Source organism: Cryptomeria japonica, chromosome 3 (assembly GCF_030272615.1).
Source record: "Cryptomeria japonica chromosome 3, Sugi_1.0, whole genome shotgun sequence".
Taxonomy (NCBI): Eukaryota; Viridiplantae; Streptophyta; class Pinopsida; order Cupressales; family Cupressaceae; genus Cryptomeria; species Cryptomeria japonica.
In genome coordinates, this window is record NC_081407.1 from 287988668 (window position 1) to 288010104 (window position 21437).

Genomic DNA, 21437 nt, shown 5'->3' on the forward strand with positions numbered 1-21437 from the left:
AACTACCTATTACCCAATAAAAACCTAGGATTCCTAATAAGAGTCCAAAATCCCCTGCACGGTTAGTTATAAATGCTTTTTGACAAGCATTAGCCGCACTGGGTCGCATAAACCAAAAACCTATCAATAAATAAGAACACATTCCTACTAATTCCCAAAATATATATATTTGTAATAAATTAGGGCTAATAACTAGCCCCAGCATAGAAGCATTAAAAAAATTAAGGTAAGCAAAAAACCTCACATATGTTTTATCATGAGCCATATAAATATCGCTGTAGATCATAACCATGGTTCCAACTGTTGTGACTAAAACTAACATAATGGAAGTAAGTGGATCAATCAAATAGCCCAACTCTAATGAAAACTTATTATTGATAACTCAGGACCAGAAATATCGATAGATGGGACTGCCGGTAATCTGTTGCAAGAACAAATTGAAAGAAAGAAACATAGCTACGCTTAACAGAGAAATGCTAATAAGAGCCCATGTACGGCGAACACTCTTAGTTGCTCCTGGAAAAAATAAGGAGCCTAACCCGATTGGTACAGAAGCTGAAAGCGGGAGGAAAGGCACGATCCAAGCATATTTGTATATAAATTCCATAGGAAGATTAAATGATTATTCTAAATATTTTTATATTCCACATTCTTGGTTTCCAATCCACTAGATCCTGAAGAGAACAAAATAAAAACGATAGATCATGAATAAAAAAGAACGATAGAATATGGGATGGAAGAGATGGAGTCCTATCGATTTCATATTGATTGTGACCTTTTTTCATCTTTTTTCTGCAAATACCAGATTGGAACCGATCAATACTGATACTAATCAAATATTTGTAAGATGAGCAAGAAGGAACTCTGGAAATGTTTTTTCCAAACAATTGGATAGGCAAAAGTACAAATTCAAATTGAAGAAATTGAAAATAATATTCCTGCATGAATCAAATTGATAAATTTCCCTCTTTTCGTCCATAAAATAGCATTTAGCTAATTGGAAATTATTCGAGTCATTGTTAGAAATTGAACGTTCAGTTAGTAACACTTTTTTATAAGTCATGAAATGAGAGTATGGGAAACGATTAGCAATACTATGTAAATGACCCAGGAGACCTAACAATTCAATTCTTTTTTTATTTGCATCCAACTTTTTTACTGTATTCAAGCATTTTAAATCATGAAACAAAACGATTTGCAAAAAATCAGAAGGAGAAAGAATAGTAAAAGATTCATCTTTTTTAATCTCATTAGGTAATGAACGAATAGTTCCCTTACTCAATAATTTACTTTGATCATTCAAATTAGTGTGACCTAATTTGTTATGAAACAAAAATGGAGAACTTGCTATATTTTCCCTTTTTGCGATATTGAAAAAAGGGTATTTCAGCAAGCTAATTTGAATCATATTGATAATGATCTCATTTGTTCCTACTGAAATAAGAGAAGCATAAGTCTTTTTTATTTTAAAAAAAGAGTAAAAAAAAAAAAGGAGGTGTTTTAAATCGATGCTATTTGAATTGAACCTGTTCCAAAAAGGTCAAGACATTTCCAATTTATATGTTAACACACACTACAGTAAGGGAAAACTTATGAAATGAATTCAATACAATATTAAACCTTAGACATATAATATCCTTACAAATTAGTTTGTTTTAGCCTGCTCTAGTCCCCTTACAAAACGTTCGTTATTGGGTTAGCCATAAACTTTACATGTTTTTAGCAATTGACATGGCATCATCATAAAATGATACAAATCTTAGATAAGAATATACAACGCACTAGAACGCCCTTGTTTACGATTTTTTACTGAGACAGCATCTAAGATACCTCGAATTATGTGATATTTAACACCGGGCAAATCTTTAACTCTTCCACCTCTTACTAATACTACGGAATGTTCTTGTAAATTATGTTCCAATAGCTGCTTCAGCAGCAGCAATAGCTATAACAAAGATCGAGAAGATATCCCCCTTTACTTGCCTACTATCAAAAAAATTTGAAAATGTTACTAGGTTTAAATTAACCGCATTGAGTATTAGCTCAAGACACATAAGTGCTTTAACCATGTTTCGACTTGTTACTAGTCCATAAATACCGATAGAGAATAAATAAGCACCTAAAATAAGTGCTATCTAAAGAAGGTTTTTCTGTATGTTTGCCCATGTGTATTGCCCACAAACCATGTACTCATACAATTTTTCAGACTTCCCAAATCAATTCAAAAGTCAATTCAGAAATATTATTTTATATTCTTTACAAACTGTAATTTCTGTGCAAACCCACATTCTAACAACCACTTTATGGTAACGCCAGAGATTAAAATTTTAAGCGCTCGTATTCTATCAAATTTAATTCTCAAACTTCGTCTGCAGACGCATACAGACTGGATTTCCGAACTTGGTAACAATGGTTATGAGTATGACTGCTTGGCACATTTAGATGTAGTGCATTAAAATTACTATACAAGCATACATTTACCGACCTGCCACTTACATTTTTATGTTAAATAAACATGCTCCATAGCATTCAGAGAATGTCTTCTATTTGAAAGATTCAGAGATGGAAGACGAAAAAATCCTACAAAGATGATAGTAAAGCTAATATTTGTTAAAATTCTACCTTATTAGTTGGGACAAAAAACAAATCATAGTAGTTAACTTCCTGATGTGACCTGAAGTGATAATATTTCAAGCATGCATTCATATACAACTTTCATTTTAAAGGCAGACTCCTTATGTTGCATCCCAAATTCGACTTTCCTTCATTACAATTTCCAACAAAAAATTTAAACAGCACACGACTTGATTTGACAATTCGAATTTTAATTCCTCATGGTGGCATTTCAAAAGAGATGGATCTTAAAATCTTCATCCACTCCTATGAAAAATTCTTACATACAGTGTTTCCGACAGGTGCATTGGCTGGAGCGTGAACTGCGATGAAATCATTATTAAACAGTTCTGAAATTACACCCTTACATTGATAATTCGCTAAATGGGAAAGGGAAAAGGGGCTATGGTCCCTTGAACCAACAATGATGCATTATCATGCATATGTTGGTTTTCTGCTCAACTTTTCAGAATTGCAACTGGACAGAAGAAACTTCAGAAATGCATGAGTGTTTTTCCGGAAAGGGATTTGGGAAATGGAAAACAATGACCAAAGAAAAATAATTCTTTCAATGCCATAATGCATAAATTCAAGGGGAAAAAATTAAAATTGGCCACCTTTGCTTGCCGCTTCAGGTATGGCTACAGGAATCAAAAAAGGGCATTAAGTTTTTGGTACTTTATTCGTGATTTGACAGTTTTGCAATTTCAATGCATATCATACTCAATAAATACAAATGCAAGGTCCTGGCAATATACAATAAAAGGCTGTATTAGATAAGGTCAGTACCTACTTCGTTTCCCTGATGACGAATCCAATATTTGATTCGACACGAAACATAGGTAATCAGAGGTATACACAGCTTAATCCAAAAAATTCTACAGAGATAGAACCCACTTACCGACTAATATACAGATCAGGTACTCCGCTCAAGAGCCCATTCTATCAACAGCGTGGCAACAAAAAGTTTCTGTTTTTTGAGTCCTTCAAGAACTGATCATGCAAATTGGCATTCAAGTTAATCACATTAAAAAACGCTGAGTATACCAGAATAACAAGTTTCAAAAATATCAGAGATCATGCATTAAATACTCATGAGCCATTCTAAAATGCAAAGAAAAACACATTTGCCATGTGTAGCAATACCATATTAATTACACGCGATAAGCTTCAGATTCTGTCCCTTCGTCATCATCCATATCTTCCAGGATTACATATCTAGCAGGAACTCTGTTCTGATCCATATTAAAAGTGCTGCTTTCATTCAATGGATTTTTCTTCAATTTCTGATACCTGGAATGATGAAACAATGTTTGTCAACACCTATATTGCCAGACTTTTATTACAGCTTCATTACATTTACATATGATCACCAGAGATGTGGGTACGTATATGGGGTCCTATCCCTGATCCCAATATGTCGTGGTGACTATGATTCAATTTCCTAGCAATTTTTAATTATTCCAAGAAGACAATTGGATAAAACGTCTTAATATCTGCATCTTCATTTGGTAGGATGGTAGAAACTAGTGTTCCTCCAGACTGAAGGCATACGCTACAAGTGTATGGTCAAGTAGATAAAATACTGCTCTGCAACTGACAATGGGTCTGAGCTTTATCTTTTCTGGCCATTCTCATCAGCCCCTACTCTTAGGGAACGTGCAAAAAATAAAAGGAAGAAAACAATGAAATCAAAGGCACACCAAAACCATGTTTTTAATTGACAATCTCCTTCTATTCCGATATAAACTATAAGAACGATCATAATGGAATCTGGTTGGATTGCAAGAATAAAAACCCAGATGAGTCCTATTTGACCCACCCTAAGCTGGTGGTTATTAGGAAACCATTAAATCACACGATTGTAATTTGAAAGCCCTTTGGCTGGTGTTGGCTATAATATTTGTACCTCCTCCAACAGTTCCAAAACCATAATGCCTTTTTGACCTGTTTGCAAATGGTTTTGCTAGTTGGACTCTCCCCATCGGCTGCTAACAAAATCATATATAGAGCTTTCATCAAATCAAATATTGCAACAGTTGGGGCTCATTTCACGTTTTAAACATTCCACAACGTGTTTCGTGCATATCATAAAGGATAGTGCTAAAACTAATGTGAGTAGGAAAATAATTGACTATGAATATTGTAACATATTGCTTGGAGATTTGGCAACCCAAACCTTATTCGATAGTGGTGACTGAATCAAAAATGATACAGCGACTTCTTGTGACCCATTCTATGTCCCAGACAATTTATAGGAAATAAGCAGCTTTGTAGCTGCTTCATTGTGTGATAAATATTTTATATGTTTATTTCTAAAGACTGATCACTTCCTGGAAGTAATCAATAACTTAGTGAAGTTGTAATTTCGGGGCACCTAATGACTGGGAAAGATGAAGGAACGATCCTCATACTAGCAGCATTGAATATGATGAGATGGTTTAATTTTATCATTGGCATTGGGTCTACTCACTTTTGGCAGAAGGCACAAGAAACCATCAACCCTTGATGGCCCATTATTGAGGTCCAACAAATATTTGACAAATCATGCAAGTAGTGAAGGGAAGAAATCAACAGAAAAAAAAGGACTGGACAAACATTTCTCGCACCATGATGTTGCATATTAATGAATGGGTCTTAAAGTTATAATCTTTCCTAGTACTACAGAACAGCGACAACAATGCTCAAAAACAAGTCACCATGTCCACTCTTTGGTTAGCAATTTATTCATTCAAGTGGTAGAATTCAAGTTACTGCCAGTTTGTTGAACTGTTATTGTTAATAATTTAAAACTTATATTAATCTTTATCTGATGTAAACTTAAGGTGTCCAGTCAGTCTACATATGAAAGTAGCCAAAGCAAATATGACTCCATCTGTTCAGTGAAATGCCACAGGCCAGGCATGGGAAAAGTACAAAACCTTCTTTAAGTTCAATGGTCTAAAATCAATTTTGGACCCTGCATGCATCGCAAGCATTACAAACTGTGGGTACATTTTATCTCACAAAATACAAAGAAAGCTATTAGTTTATTTTAAATTAATGGTAGTAACTAAATATTATAGCAAGGTTACCTGGAGACGGGGGTACTTGGAGACTCTGGAGACCGGTGCCGGTAGTGGTACGACTAGTTTTCAAAAATAGGACATGGGGGTACTTGGAGATGCCAATTTTTTTAAATTATAATTTAATAATTTCCAAAACATATCATGACACAGAACTTTGAAAACAAGAAAAGTGGTAAAGTTTAACATTAACTTTAAAATTGAACAAAAATTGAAATTAAAATTGCTTATATGCTGATACCATAGCCAGTCTAAATTGTTTAGTGAAAGTAAGGTAATATAGATGTTGAGCACACTCAATATTGTCGGTTAAATAGTAAAGGCAATTTCTCTTTAGACTATTACAATGATAAGAAATCAGTCCTCTCAAAAAGTCTACACTGTCAATAGATCCGATCACTATAACTTTGCATGGATTTTTGTCAACCTACGAAACAGTTTACTTATTAATCATTTCCCTACAACTTTGCTTTGCTGCAAGCTTATCTTATTTGTTTGCTTTATTTTTTTTGCCTTTTTACTGCATTTTGCCCTAAGTTTTCTACAAGGAGATGTCAATTTTTGGTTGGGAGACTTTGGAGACTTCGAAGACGGGAGCCAAAAGTAATTTATGCATCAAGAAGTTTCCAGAGATGTCTCCAGTACTGGAGACGTATGCATCTCCAGTACTGGTATGGGTCTCCAGAGGTAGGAGACAAGTCTCCTAGTAACTATGTATTATAGTCTACCCCTTAGACTCATTAATGATTTCCACCTTCATGCTTCTACTTTTCTATAAGAATTTTACTTTTTAAATTAAAAGGGTTCACCATAGTAATTATTGCATTTTTCTATTATTTTCCAAGATTCGCAAAGATTTTCCACAAAAAAAATAATTATGTATAAAAATTTGCCAATGAATTTTATTTTATTTTTTGAAAAAAAATGAAAAAATTGCCAATGAATTAATATTTTTTTCTAAAAAAATAAAAGATTCACCAGGGTTTTAAATCTTTTTTTTTGAGGGGATCTTAAGTTATCCCTACCCTTCATTTTGACTTAGGGGATCATTCTTAAGTTATCCCTACCCTTCATTTTGTCTTTAGAGGAAAGCACTACACACTACTCTATAAATACTACTTTTGCCATTGTGGTTTTAGGTTGAGAAGAATGGACATCTAATAATCTAAGTTGCAAGATACTATATTTACTATGCCTTTTGCCCTCTTTGCAACTAGCATATCCTTGTTCAATGCATGTATTGAAGGTGTTTACACTGAAACTCCTGCACCAAGAAGAGAATGTAAAACTGTAAAAAGGCATAATTGTCATCTAATAACATAAGTTGCAAGCTACTATACGTACCACACCCTTTGCCCTCTTTGCAACTAGTGTATCCTTCTTCATTGCATGTATTAAAGGTGTTCGCACTCAAATTCCTTCCCCAAGAAGAGAAATTAAAACCCTAAAAGCTTGTCTCAACCTTGCATCCTAATATTTATATTTAATATTTATTTTTTGTCACATGAAGAAGTTGGCATGCCATATTGAGGTATCTTGGCCATGTGTCAGCATCTTGGAAGGTGTGTAAGAGCATTTTGAGCCATGATAATGGGAGTTACTTATGACAAATCCTTAAGACACGTAAGAGAATGTAAGAGGTAATGTTATATTGGACCCTTGACCACAATTATGATGAGTTTGGACACTTGTCATGAAGCATTTTAATACATTCAGAATGAAGACAAATTTTTGTTCCCAAGTTTGGGTGATCATATATGACATGTATAACATGTTGTAAAGAATATGCTAATAAAAGTTGGGAGTACCAAGACAAAAGAGGGAAATTGGAATTTTTTCCCATGCATTTGAGTGCCATGTCTTGGGACTTGGAAAAATAGTTATAAAAAGATGTGTAAGAAATAAGTATAAGAACTATAAATGAAACTTTGCTGCACCATGTAAAGTTTACAATAATAAACACTAAAAACATGATAATAGTTGCATTGAAATATGAACATTGCCAATGGTCAACAAAGTTTTGGAAGTTTGGGAGCGAACCAAGAATAAGTATAAGAATTGCAAATAAAACATTGGCATACCAAGTTAAGTTTAAACTAATAAGTGTAAAAAATGGCAATGATTGCATTAATAATAAGAATGGTGGGTGGAGGTTTGGGGTCAAGGGGTGACGCCCCTTGCTGGGGTTGAGGGGCAACACAATTTTCTCACCATTTTTTGTTTAGGGTTGGAGTTTCTAACTGGGGGCCATGGGAGACTCCTAGGTCTCTCCAAGATGGTCAAGGGACTCTAGGGAGCCCCAAAGACATCCTTGGGACGTCCCTCTATCCCCGACTTCTTGGCGCCATCTCGACAGCAATGGGGCGGGGGGGGGGGGCAATTTCCCCCAAAAACAAGGGGATTATGGGTAGAGAAGCATCCCTGTGGTTCAATGGTTAATATTTTATTTATATTGTAAATGTTTCATTTCATTGTAATTGAAAAGATCATTGCATTTGCATAATACTTTCCTCATAGATTAGTTTACAAAATGTTTCTATGTCTATGTCTGCATTTGTTGTGCCTATGTCTACTCATGCTCTATCCTCCTCCTCTGCCATGGCTACAACCTCAACCTCTCTACCTACCTAGTCGACCCAATCAAGGTCCTTGTCACTAAAGACAGTATCCATAGCCTCAGTGATCCACTCAGATTTTGGATCGACCTCTAGCATAGGGGTGGAGTCATCGTCCCAAAATTGTCTTTGTCTAAGACGGAGGTTGTAATGAACACAAACTAAATCATTCAACCTCTCCACAAACAATCTATTACGCTTCTTGGAGTGTATGTGCTCAAACATACTCCAACTTGCGCTCACAACTGGAAGCATTGCATGGATGGCTCAAAAAACGAATGGCTATCCTCTGAAGATTTGGTGTTTTAGGACCAAACATTTTCCCTACAGTACACTCTTATTTTTCCTCACAACTCACTCTTCTCCTATTTTGTCAATACAATGAAATGAGCTAAATTAAGGGTTGTAGAGGCAAAATAGAACAAAAAAACAACTTAAAACAATTAACTTTTTGTTTGTTTTTTTTCATTTTTTTGTTGTCCATCTGCTAAGTTCGGACATTGAGACTCGTCAGGTCCACAAGTCTCAACAAGTCTCACTCTAGACTCGGACGAGCCCAACTTTGGGCCCCTAGGACTCGCCCAAGGTCACCCAGCTTGGGACTCATCGAGTCCGAGTGAGTCCTAGCGAGTCCGGGAACTATGATGGAGGTCAAGTCATAGCCACAAGCACAACCTTCTATGTTGAGTAAGTAGTGGATATAGACTGCAAGGATTAGAACATCAACCTCTCCCCAAGTTTTCACTACATTAGGGAAGAGGAAGATGTTAAATTTTGTATTTTTTAATATATAGTTAATGAATTATGATGATGATTTTCAAAGGCAATCTATTGTATTAGGATTATGCATGATTATGTAATTTTTTACTAAATTTGCATTCAAATTAATCAAATTCAATAGAAAACACTTTTGTACTCATTTATTGACTCATTGGACACATTTTATCACTAAATTTTGCAAAAAAAATGTGTTTGTAGAGAAACTTAAGCAACTTAAGATGTTGATATTTTGCCCTGTCATAAATTTTGGGTCTACCAAGTTCATGTCGAGTCAAAGTCCTTTAATTATGCTACCACCCATTGAAGAAGTCCACTTTCTTGATAATAGCATGCCCCACTTAGATGTGCAATCAACAATAATTATATCTATTAATTAATTCTTAGGATATGTGGCCAATTGAAATTCTCCATTGTTGACAATTGCCACCATAGTTTGAAAACTCGGACTCGGACTCAACTCAACAGCCCAATATTTTGAGTCAAACTCGAGACTCGGCACGGACTCAACAAAAAAAACTTCATAAATAAAGAAAAAAAGAAATAAATGCATTTAGAGAACATAAAAGTCTAATTTGACTATCAATTTTTCATAATTCAAACATTACACCTATGATATGACAACTCTCAAAATTTGAAATTTCAATTGCTACGTTTGTTATGCTCAGGCACCATAAGAGTCCAAGGTGAGGACCCGGAAGTCCAAGCCTAAGATGTGTTTGATAACTTGATCAATAAGTGGTGTAAAAGGGATCAATATGTGTACACCTTAATGGTCTCATCTTTCTCTTTGGGAAAATTAGTAGAATTAGGGTTTAAGACAAACTAATCAATCTCTTTCATTGCTGAAAAATATGACAAAACCCTATCCATGTGTTGAAGGATACTACATATTTCACTGACAAGTATAGTGATTCAAATTTGGCTTAGCACCTATGCCATATCTACAAGGCTATACATAGGCAATGGCATATCTTGTGGAACTGTTATATCAATTGCTTGTGGAATGCAATGCATTGGACAAGAACAAGACAGAGAATCATTACCTTTTGCATTCGCCTTCTTCCCTTTCTCTGCAGCTCCCTCCAACAAATAAGAAGGGATGTGGTTCTGCTTCACAGCAAGGTTCTTTCCTTTTGAGGTGTCTTTCACAATTGCTAATAGTGATTGTATTGGATCATCTCCCTTTCTCATTGTTTTCTCTTTGGAACCATCATTCTTGGCACTCTCCCCTGTACCATGTCTTCCTTTTTCCAAATTAGGTTGATTCATCTTTGGTGAAGCAACATTGTTGATATTTCTTGGGGAAACACGTCTCCCACTTGGTTGGTAACCATCCTAAGCATATATGGATACAACCTTGATGAGAATCCTTTTGTCTGCAGATACTACTCTTCCTTGATATTTCCACTTACATCATCACTCCTAGATTCTCAAAACCATCAAATGGTAGATCATACCATCTTGGACCAGCAACACAATCAATTCAGAACATTTGATTAGCATCTTCATGATTAAATATTCACTTTCTTCGTCATTGAACTAATTTTTTAAAACATCTAGCTGATCAATATCTTCATCACAGTATTGTGGACTTTCAGCTTCATTAGGGAGCTCTTATATTTTATGATTATTTAGAACAGCTACATAGTTATGTGTAAGATAACAGGTTTCATACCACATAGTTATCTCTTCTAAGAGGATGAGAAGTTCCCTTACCCTGGTGCATGAAGTCCTTTTGCCTATCATGTTGTTGTGGTCTTTTCAACTAATCTTGGTTATAATCTGTTGTGTAAGTGTCGCCCTTCATTCTAATGAGTTGCAGCATCAAGAGGAGGCAACCCTCTCTCATTTCTTGTAACTTTGTAAAATAGGTCTTTTACGACATCCATCAGCTTGTCTAACTTCTCATAGCAGATAAAAGTTTAACAGGTGTTCTCTTCTCAGGTTGAGCCAGCCTAATGTCATCTCTCTTTATATGTTTACAACTTTACCTAAAGCTATTGATGTTGATAGCTGTAACATATGCTTCATTGAGAGTTTGTGGACTTTTGTCTTTAAAGCAATATCCAATCTTTGCATCAAATGCACAACAATACAGCACAAAGCAGATGGAATCATTAGGTCTACATTCTAGGGGCACCTTTCTCATTGTCTGATAAATTTGTTGTTGAAATCACGCACAGTTTCATTTATCCCCTTTATTATCGTTGTGAGCTCATGAAAGGCAAACTTAGGATCAACCCTATCACCATCCTATCATTAGAGAACCCTTGCGAATTCCTGTCATGTGTCGATATTGTTATTAAGGACAGTCCTATACCATTATTTTGCACTTTCATCTAGAGATTGCACAAAATACTTCATCATCACGTCTTCATATTCATTTGTGATATTAATGAAGCATCTAAGATGTTCCTTACCAATGATTGCATTGTTGCCTTGGAATCTCAAGATTTTTCCTATGATATAATTTGGCATAAGGTTAGGCTAGCAAGGTATTGTTGTGACGTTTTCACACATTGCCCCATTGCAAAAGGGGACCTCCACTTTTTGCTTAGATTAGGTGTCTTAGTTTGCTTAGCTTGGCAATAGTTTCTTTAGTCACTAACCTTTACTAGTGAGTAAGAGATATCAGGTTGAGGTCTCGTTGCGAAATTGCTAGAGGTTGTAAGAAGTTGTCAATAATGTCAATATGTTATAAGAATTGCCCAGGTTGTGAGGAAGAAGTCATAGTGAGCAAATTTGGAAATTTCCTTCTAGGGTTCAATTTTTCACCCTTGGAGAATAATGATAAGTGAGAAATAGATTTGGAACTTACTTCTCCACTCTTGAGCAAGATTTTGAAGGGTCAATTTTGCAAATGAGGTCCCTCTCTTGTGCATTTCAATTTTCATATTTAGGAGAGAGCAAAATTCTAAGGCAATGGACTTGGACAATTTACTTCCACAAACATGGAAGTGGGTGCGGATCAAGCTCCACAAACAAGGAAGGGGTTGCAAATGATTTTAAGTGTAAGTTATCAATCAACCTCCATAAACAAGGAAGGAGGTGTCCGCTAACCTCTCCAAACAAGGAAGTCAATCAACTTTAGAGGGTGAAAAAATATTAAGTTCAAAGGATCAATCAACCCTCAAGGTCAAGAAAAGACTTCAACTCCCAATATCAAGCAAGAGAGGTGCACATCAACTTAAGTTAACAAGGGCGGGTCTGCGCATCAACTTAAGTTAGCATGGAAGTGGAGCGCGACAACTTGGGCTAATGAGGAATTTAAATTAGTCTCTCAAGTAAAAAATCACCTAAGTAAAATTTTAACCTCCAAAAGCATGGAAGTGAGGGTGTGGATCAACTTAAGTAAACAAGGAAGTAAAAAATCACCTAAGTAAGATGGTGACCCTCAAAGACATGAAGAGGTGTGGATCAACTTAAGTTAACATGGAAGGGGTGCAGATCAACTTAAGTTAACATGGAAGGGGTGCAGATCAACTTAAGTTAACATGGAAGAGGGGTGCAGATCAAGTTAGGTAAATATGGAAGGCAATAAAGTCAACCTCCACAAATGTGGAAGGCAAGAAAGTCAACTTTCAAAAATGTGGAAGGCAAAGGCAAAATTACCCCCACTTAAGGATTGAATTGCAAGAGGAAACATGATACAAATTTTAGAAGCAAAACACATAAATGTTTTACGTAGAGAAGAAGAAAGTCGGCTTAATCATTGAACAAATGCAAATTCGAATTTAAACAAACAAAAAAATTTGTTTTTAAAGCAAGTCGGCTGTCTAAGTGGATTGAAAGGGCGCAATCCGTGATGGGAGATGTGTATATAACAACGGAAGAAAGCACTATTTTAAAAGCAATTCAAATCACATCTGGTCTGCCTCTCCAAATTCGAACAACAGATATCACTAAGAGGATTACCTCAAATTCGGTCCAAGAGGATTTTAACAAATTTGCAGCAAGAAGAAGCAGACTCAGGATGGAAGTTATTGTGTATGATTCATGGTGAAACTCTAAAGTTCATACCGTTTACAATTTGTTCATTATAAGTTGTAGTGTATGGTTGGCCTGAACTCTTAAAATAAGCTTAACTTCAATTACTACTTACCCACTGACATGCATCACATTGATGGTGTCTATGTTGTTAGTAGTAATTTGAGCATCATTAGCTTTCCTTAGAAGATCGCACCAGCTTTGCCTAGTTGTTCCTTGCATGGTGAAACAAAGCATGGTTGAGTTTCACTAAGTCGTTCATAGTCTCTTACATTCTAGTTATAGATTAGTCTCTATAAACCTTTCCTTTTTTTATCCTTTTTTCAATTCAAGTATAGGAGAAAGCATCACAAGATAACAATATCGGATGATCACGTTTCAGCAACATTCACGTTCAACATAAGTCCCCCTTGTGATTCCAGCAAAATCACATCATATATCACTGAGTCTATCCACAACATAAGTCAAGACCTGACAGTATAAACCTTGGAATCGTCTCGTTTGATCACATTGTTTAGCATACGAGAGGTCTTTGTTAAAGAGAGGATAGAATACTTAGTATTTTATTCTGTGTTGCATAGTGCATAAAAAACACATCAACAGGTATACCAAAGAAACCCAAATGTTTATACCTATCAATCCCAAAAGGGTAGGTAATCGAAAGAAATCTATTGTTCAAGATGGTAGCTAATTCAATTTATTGTTTCCCTACAATCCTGCTTGCTAGTTAGGGATGTTTTAATGTTGAACATTAGGGTCAACCCATGGGTTGACATGAAGATTTTGCTGCTAAGTATTCTGGAGTCTCAATCTATCTCTACCTTTTTCTGAGTTGATCTATGAGATCAAATCTCTTATCTATTTCTTCTTCTTTTCTTTCATTTTCAGATTGCATCATTGCATCAGCATCCAAAAAAGGGGGATTTTGTTCTATTTCATCCATGCATGATACATCAAGAGAAGATGCACAAAAGCAAGCAATATGCTCTTATATCAACAGAATTGTCAAAAATGTAACAAACTTTTAGATTTACGTAATTATCATTCCTGCTGAGCATACTATACTGACATGCTCAAAACCATAGAAATTATGAGCAAGAAACTTAGTTGCATCTTTGATTGTCCACAGGATATGCTACCTCCTTGCATCAATTAAAATCTCGTCCTACCTTTGTTGCTCTCCAAACATTCTTTCTCTCTCCATGGTGTAATTAATTTATGAACTTTTCAATAATGTACTGTTCCAACCATAAAGCATATACTGTCAATTCTTTTTTTCAAATCTTCAAATCCTTGAAAATGGCACCATTGTTAGGTCTAAAATCCTAGAACTTTTCTTTACCTTTAGGGCCAAGAGTTATCTTCAAGAAAATAAAGGAGAGTTCAACAGATTAGGATGGTTGAAGGCCTGCAAAGAGAGTGGGTATATCTCCTACACTTCGATCTTAACTTAACCCAGGAGGATGTTCCTAGAGGTGTGTTTTAGTAGGCATTCAAATCAAACAAAATAGTCAACCAAAACATCAAACTACACACTTGACCCCTATTCCTGTCATTAGTTAAAGGTTTACTAGCTGCAATGACTGTCATGGTATAAGACTGGGGAGTCTCATGGGGCCAAAGGATTACAAAGGGTACTGCCTTTGGGCTTAAAAAGGATGGACTTCCAGGGCACCCTATTGTGAATGCTTTTCATGCTCTCTATCCTGGTAAACGAATGCATTAAGAATGTTCAATCGTGGGAAGTAGGATAGAAGTGGCAAGATTGAGGGGAACGGTTAGAGGACACCTCACTAGGTACTCAACCTCATATGGATGACACAGGCCACATGAGGCCAAGGGGGATATTGTTCAAGTCACTCTATCTTAGCTCTTCTATGGTTGAGCCTTCTCAAACTGATTTAAGCTATCTTGTGATCAGATCCATAATTCTAATATACGTTTAATGATTTCTAATTAAAAGATCTAGTTAATGAATTATGATTGTAAATGTTTCCTAACTTGTTTGCAGGGTCTCAATCTGGAAGGTATATCTAACCCTACCATTTTTTTATTAAAAATTGTGATCTAGGGCAAAAATTTTGGTATTTATAATTTGCGGACATTACAATGACCTCTTTTAAAGTTGATTCACTACTCTACACATGTATTTATAGGTAACGACATTGTTATAATGGTCAAAATGTGGTGGACTACATGATTTGCTCACAAAATTCTATTTCTAGATTGTTGGAGTTCGATATTGGATACTTTCCTATGCAGATGAAATCATATCATTGTTAAGTTAGGCATTTCTCCAGGCAGTCAACACAATGGACAGGTTCACCACATACAAAAGAGAATACTTATCAAGGGCAAAATCCTCATAAATCAAGAGAATAAAGAAATCTTTTGTACTAACCTTAAGCAACACTTTCATGCTCTAAAAAATAAAAAAGAGGATAATGGAACCAATAAGATAGGTGCCCACAGTCATAGCTGTTTGCTGATTCCAATCATTCACAAGGCTGAGTGCATGCAAAAGGTCTCACCCCAAGATGGGGCTGCAAACACTTTTCCAGTAAACCCACGGTATGACAAAGAATGTAAGGCAGCCAAGAGGTCACTAAAAAAGAGAGGAATAGACAAAGAATACAAGAAAAAATATGAAAAATTGGTGCAATCAAAAAAAACAAAATATGTAAATGAAAGAAGGAAGGAACTAATCTCACTTGGAAAGCATAATCCCAAAGGTTTTTGGAAGGAACTACAGCAAAATAAAAAGAAGATTGAAAATAGCATTACAGATGCCCAATGGTTGGAATATGCTAGGCTTCTTTATGAGCAGATTCATGAGGAGGACTACCCACATGTTGTTAACACATCAATGGAACTCTTCACAATGGATGATATTAAACAAAGAATAAAGAATTTAGCAAGTGGTAAAGCACAGGGCACAGATGGGTTACAAGCTGAATTTTTAAAATGGGGAATTGAGACTCTTGCCCCTCACATAAAAAGAATTTTCAATAACATCAATCAAAAAGGATTTCCAGTCAAGTGGACAACTAGTATGGTCATCCCTCTCTTTAAAAATGGTGATATAAATAATCCATCTACCTATCACATGATTATGGTCAATCCTCTCTTTGGCAAGCTCTTTGGGAGCATGGTAGAACGTAGGATCAGCAGCTGAGCAGAAAAGGAGGGTAAAAGGGTAAAAGGGCAAGCAGGCTTTAGGTCAAAACACTCTACCATTGATCACTGCATCACTCTTAGACACTTGATTGAAAATATTTGGAATACTCAAGTTGAGGAAGCTTATTGTTGTTTTGTGGACTTTAACAAAGCTTTTGACACGGTTCCTAGAGACAAACTATGGCACAGAATGGAAGAACTAGGCATCCCAGATGTGTATAGAGCTGCAGCACAAAGACTATATGAGAAGGTTAGAGCTAAAATCAGAACAAGTGAAGGTATGTCAGAATGTTTTGGCAGTGATATTGGAGTTAAGCAGGGCTGCCCTTTATCTCTCACACTTTATGGTCTATACATTGATAAGTTAGAAGCATGATTAAGCAAGATAGAGGGGGATGGTGTTCAGTTGGCAGGTTATGTGGTGAAACTACTTTTATATGTTGATGATCTTATCCTAATTTCAAAATCAGCTCATAGATTTAAAAAACGTCTCAAAACCTTAGAAAACTTTTGTCAGGAGGTTGGGATGCAAATGAACATCACCAAGACCAAAATCATAATTTTTTCATTAAAAAGAAAAGATAAGCAAATCACCTTTCTTTTTGAAGGTAGTCCATTGGAAATAGTGAAAGAATACAAATATCTCGGGATTGACTTTCACTATAAGCTTTGTTGGGAGACTTCTAGAACAAAAAGGATAAAGGGAGGTTGAAAAGCCTCATACTTACTTCAAAATAGGTGCAGAAAAGCAGAACTTTGGGATTGGAAAACCAGGAAAACCCTTTTTGGTTTGTTGGTCACACCGGTTGTCCTTTATTAATGTGAAGTTGGGGGAAGCAGCATGTCAAACTGCAGTTGGAGACAACTAGAAAGAATCCAGAAACATCTAATAACAAGCAATCTCAAAGTTAAAACCACAATCCCATATGAAATTCTATTAGCTGAAGCAGGTACTTTTCCATTGGAAGCATCGGCATTAATACATTGATATGCTATTTAAAGAAGGTTCATAACATGGATAAAGAAGGCATTAATTGGCACCAAAAACTGATTGGATCAAACAAGTATATGATGAGGCTAAAGAGATCCAAATGTTTGTCACCAACCACCATATGTCACAAGGCATATTTAGAATATTCTCAAAACTGGAGCTGCTGAAGGTGAGTTAAATAATAAATATGTTTCATTTTAGTAATCTTTTTAATTTTATTTTTATTTTATTTTTATTTTTATTTTTGTAAATTTGATTTATTTTTATTTTAATTTTGATTTTGATTTTCAAATAGGCTGTTGAGACCCATTTTGCCTCCAACACAATTGAGTTGAGATGACCTATGAAGGTTCGTGAGGCACTTTCTAACATGGTAATCAGCCCACATTATTCCATATGGAAGCAATCAAGCAGTACAAGGGCAGCCAAGGTTAAGCAAATATGATTGACAAGATGAAAGTCATCATAAAGGCAGAAGAATAAGATCTTGAAGAAAAATTCTTAAAAGAAATACACCAAATCATCGTAGAGAGATGGAACAAAATGACCACTATGTTGCATCTTCTAGCCTTTGTGTTGAGTCCCAAATATTATAGTTCTCAGCTCCTTTCTGTTGCCACAAGAGTTGCCCCATATAGAGATCCTGAAGTTGCTCAAGGGTACAAGGAAGCACTTTGCAGACTCTTCATTCATTGTGACATGCGGGAAACAATGAAGGCTAAGTTCATGGGTTTTGCAAACCCAATGACTATGGTCTTGATGCTCTTTGGGTCAAGTATATGGTCGATGCTCATACTTGGTGGTACTTCCATGGTGAAACTTACATGCACCTACAACCTTTTGCGATCAAAATTATCACAAGTTTTATAAAAAATAAATCTTTTATCTTTCAAGTTTTATTTATATTTTAATTTTATAATTTAAATTTTTGAATTTTGTAACTCCTAACTGTCTAATTTTGCCTTAATAGGTTGCTAGTTAATATGCATCTGAGAGGAATTGGAGCACATACTCCATCCACTTAATAAAGTGCAATAGACTACACTCAAAAAAGGCAGAGGACTTGGTGTATGTGCATTCAAACTTGTGACTCCTTACACACAAACAAAGTGGCTACAAAGAAAGGGAGACAGAAGTGGGATATCAAGCTAGAGGGTATAGACTTGGATGCTTCCTCTACCCACTTTGCTGCACTTGATGTTGATGATGACTATGAGCCACCTAGTGAGCATGAGAGTGCTAGTGTCAATGCTAGTGCTAGTGGTAGTGCCAATGTGAATGACACTATTCGTGGTTCTTCTAATTTACCACAACATAGATCATCCAATATGGATGATGATGATGATGATATTTTTTATGACCCATATGATATTTGATCAATGATGGCTAATTGTTGATACTTGACATTATTATTTTTGAACATTAAATTTTAATATATATCATGACATTCGAGTATGGACAAACCCAACTCAAACCCAACCCCCCCAAAAAATTGACCAAACCCGCAAACCAAACCTTCTAACCCAAACCCGTAACTTAGTCAACATGAGATGGAATTGTTCATTTCCATGATTTTAAGATGAGGATTGAAGTTTAGTAGCTCATGTCACTTTCTTAAATTGATTTAGGTTAATGAAATGAAAGAGAAAGTAAATAAAAGAAAAATCAAAGATTTTGTGAAATCCAGAAACAACCACCAAACACCATAGAAACCGGCTATAACAATCTGTCAAATTTTTTTAGGCTACCTCAAGATGTTTTTGACCTTTTGAATTTTATGGGACCTTAATATGATATCTAAGACTGAAAGCACCCCCTTTCGCTGCCTCCCACCAGTCAACCATTTGAATTTTGATACTACCAATTGTTATTCTTGCTAAAATAGCACAAAGGGGAATAGCGATGTCAAACTGTATATATGTTTTCCTTATGCTTTGGCCCTGAGAATTTAAAAAAAAATGTTTATTGTTAAATCATTTTACAATTAATACAGATATAATTATTGACCTTTTCGAACTGATTTTTTAAAAAACAATTCATATGTTGTAATTAAATACTAAGAAATTATGTTTCAATGATTCAACTTAGTCAATGAATAATAAAAACTTACTTGTACCAATTGAACAAGCATACTCCAATAATAATAACAGCAAGTCCAACACCCTTTAATATCGTAAAGTGATCATGAAAGAAGAAAACTGCAACCTGAAGGTACAACCCACTAGTACATCAACTATAATAATTGCATTGAAATTGTAGCACTGACAAGTATAATGATCTTGAAGAAGCACAAACACAAATGAGAATAAGTTCTTCAGAGAAAAATGTCATGTAGATCATAGTCCAACAAGAAGATGCAAGTTCAATAGCTAATAATAAGAAATTTCATTGCTGCTGTAATCTGTCACCTTTTAACATCATCTATGCAACTGTGGAAAATATGGATTGCAAATACATTTATTCGCAGATTCAAAAAAATCTGCAAAATCTAGAAACCAAAGTTGCCACAAAACAATGGAAACATATACATATCACAAATAATTTCATAATTCCCATGAGCGGAGACACCTTGTAGTGCCCATGGGAACACTCGGAGGTAGGGAGTGCAATTATGGCGATGCATGGACAAAGGCTCAACCCTATGTTTTGGCAAGAGGGCAGCTTGAGGTATGGTCAAGCATAACCATATTGAAGATGCAAGCCAGCCCCCATGTCTTCTATAATCTCAATGCCAAACTTACCCCAAAGCTTTTTGCTGTTCATAGCATAATGCAATGGTATTGGGGTGGCATTGTTACAGCAACCACCCAAGTTCAAGTACTCACTGGTCCAACATACTCCAGGGCTTTGTGCCCCTACTGGGCTGCTGCACTCACAGGCTTAGACCTCATGAACGATGGGGATTGGATTCCCTGTTATGCCAAGGGACCATTGACTCACTTGAATTCACCACCAAAAAAACTCAGCTTCACAGCATCAATGGACGACACTCAAGAAACCCATCTAAATGAAAAAGGCACATAAATTCAGCCTCATTAAGCTCAAAATCAATACAAACACAAATAGAAATATAAGTAATACCAAGACAGGTGTTGCATAAGTGATGCTTAAAACAAAAGAATCACAAACCGATTGGCTTGTGCAAGGGAGCTAAAAGAAATTAAAGAGTTTTCATGACCACGTAGGTGGTTAAAGAACCACAAATTGCATTAATTTGTGCAAGAACCTAAAAAATGTTAAAGAGTTTTGTTGACTGCATAAGTGGTGAGCTGGAAAAAGTAAAGGGGTCGACAGATTAGAAAGGCTAACTTGTCTAAAAGAATACATAAATTGATCAAATTCACACAAATAAATAGAATTTGGCCAGATACAGGGATGATAACACAGTTGGAAACAAGAAAGCAAATAATGGAGTGGAAGTGCAGAATAATAAAATTCAAATAAAAAGAGTTTGACGATAATATACATAAAATCAGTGTTCCACAGTCATTGGGGACAGGGAGACGGTGGGACGCGGGGACGAGCTTCGGGGACGCGGGGACGAGCTTCGGGGACGGGGGGACAAAGGGAAAAAGTTTTAGGGACGGGTATTGGGGACAGGGGGACTTGGGCCTGGGAGGGGAAACGCGCTTCCGTGGAACACTGCATAAAATGGACTTTGTTACGAGGCCCATGTCCCAGCACAGTAAATCATTAGTATTTTGGAAGGGTACTCATCAATGACATGAAAGCATTTGTCTGGAGAAGCTTTTATTATGACATGTGAGTCTCCCAAAGCTTGTGAAAGGTACCTCCCAAGCTCACTGGGGATCTTCCAGTCTCACATTGGAAGTAACATGTTTTTAAGGTTTTTCCTTTTACAGGTTTAGAGCTGTTTACACACATAATAAGTAAAATACGGTCATAGAAGGAAGGTTCTATAATCCATTGAGAAACAAAATAGAATAGAGATAGAAGTATTAAGTAATTACCACAATAGTGACAACTTCCTTGACTATGCCTGCTACAGTAAATGTCACTGCACTAGTTGCTGATATTAGAAGATATTCAGTTAACACCTGAAAAGAGTTGCAAATAAGACCAGATTATGTTTCAAAATATCTATGGTTAAAATCAAAACTAAACGAAAGCGGTGAAAAAGGAAGACAAAAGAAAACAAGGGAAAGATATCTATTATCCCTATATTCTGAAAGAAAATCCTACTCTCTG

At 35.9% G+C, this 21437-nt stretch overlaps 1 protein-coding gene and 1 pseudogene across 5 annotated transcripts in view; both read right to left on the bottom strand.

The window, feature by feature from the left end:
• LOC131874104 (NAD(P)H-quinone oxidoreductase subunit 5, chloroplastic-like) overlaps positions 1 to 777 on the bottom strand; it is a 1403-nt pseudogene extending 626 nt beyond the window's left edge.
• Positions 778 to 2680: 1903 nt separating this feature from the next.
• LOC131068526 (probable sugar phosphate/phosphate translocator At1g06470) overlaps positions 2681 to 21437 on the bottom strand; it is a 61135-nt gene continuing 42378 nt past the window's right edge. For 2 of the 5 annotated variants that reach the window (XM_058003716.2, XM_058003718.2), the window contains exons 10-14: positions 21200 to 21286; positions 19339 to 19433; positions 3772 to 3906; positions 3515 to 3606; positions 2681 to 3359 (exon numbers count right to left, since the gene is read on the bottom strand). In XM_058003716.2, coding sequence (XP_057859699.2) covers positions 3600 to 3606; positions 3772 to 3906; positions 19339 to 19433; positions 21200 to 21286 — 324 coding nt within the window. In that variant the 3' untranslated portion in view covers positions 2681 to 3359; positions 3515 to 3599. Of the gene's footprint in view, positions 3360 to 3514; positions 3607 to 3759; positions 3907 to 19338; positions 19434 to 21199; positions 21287 to 21437 lie in introns of all 5 variants that reach the window. The other 3 variants (XM_058003717.2, XM_058003720.2, XM_058003719.2) reach the window with 3 other exon arrangements.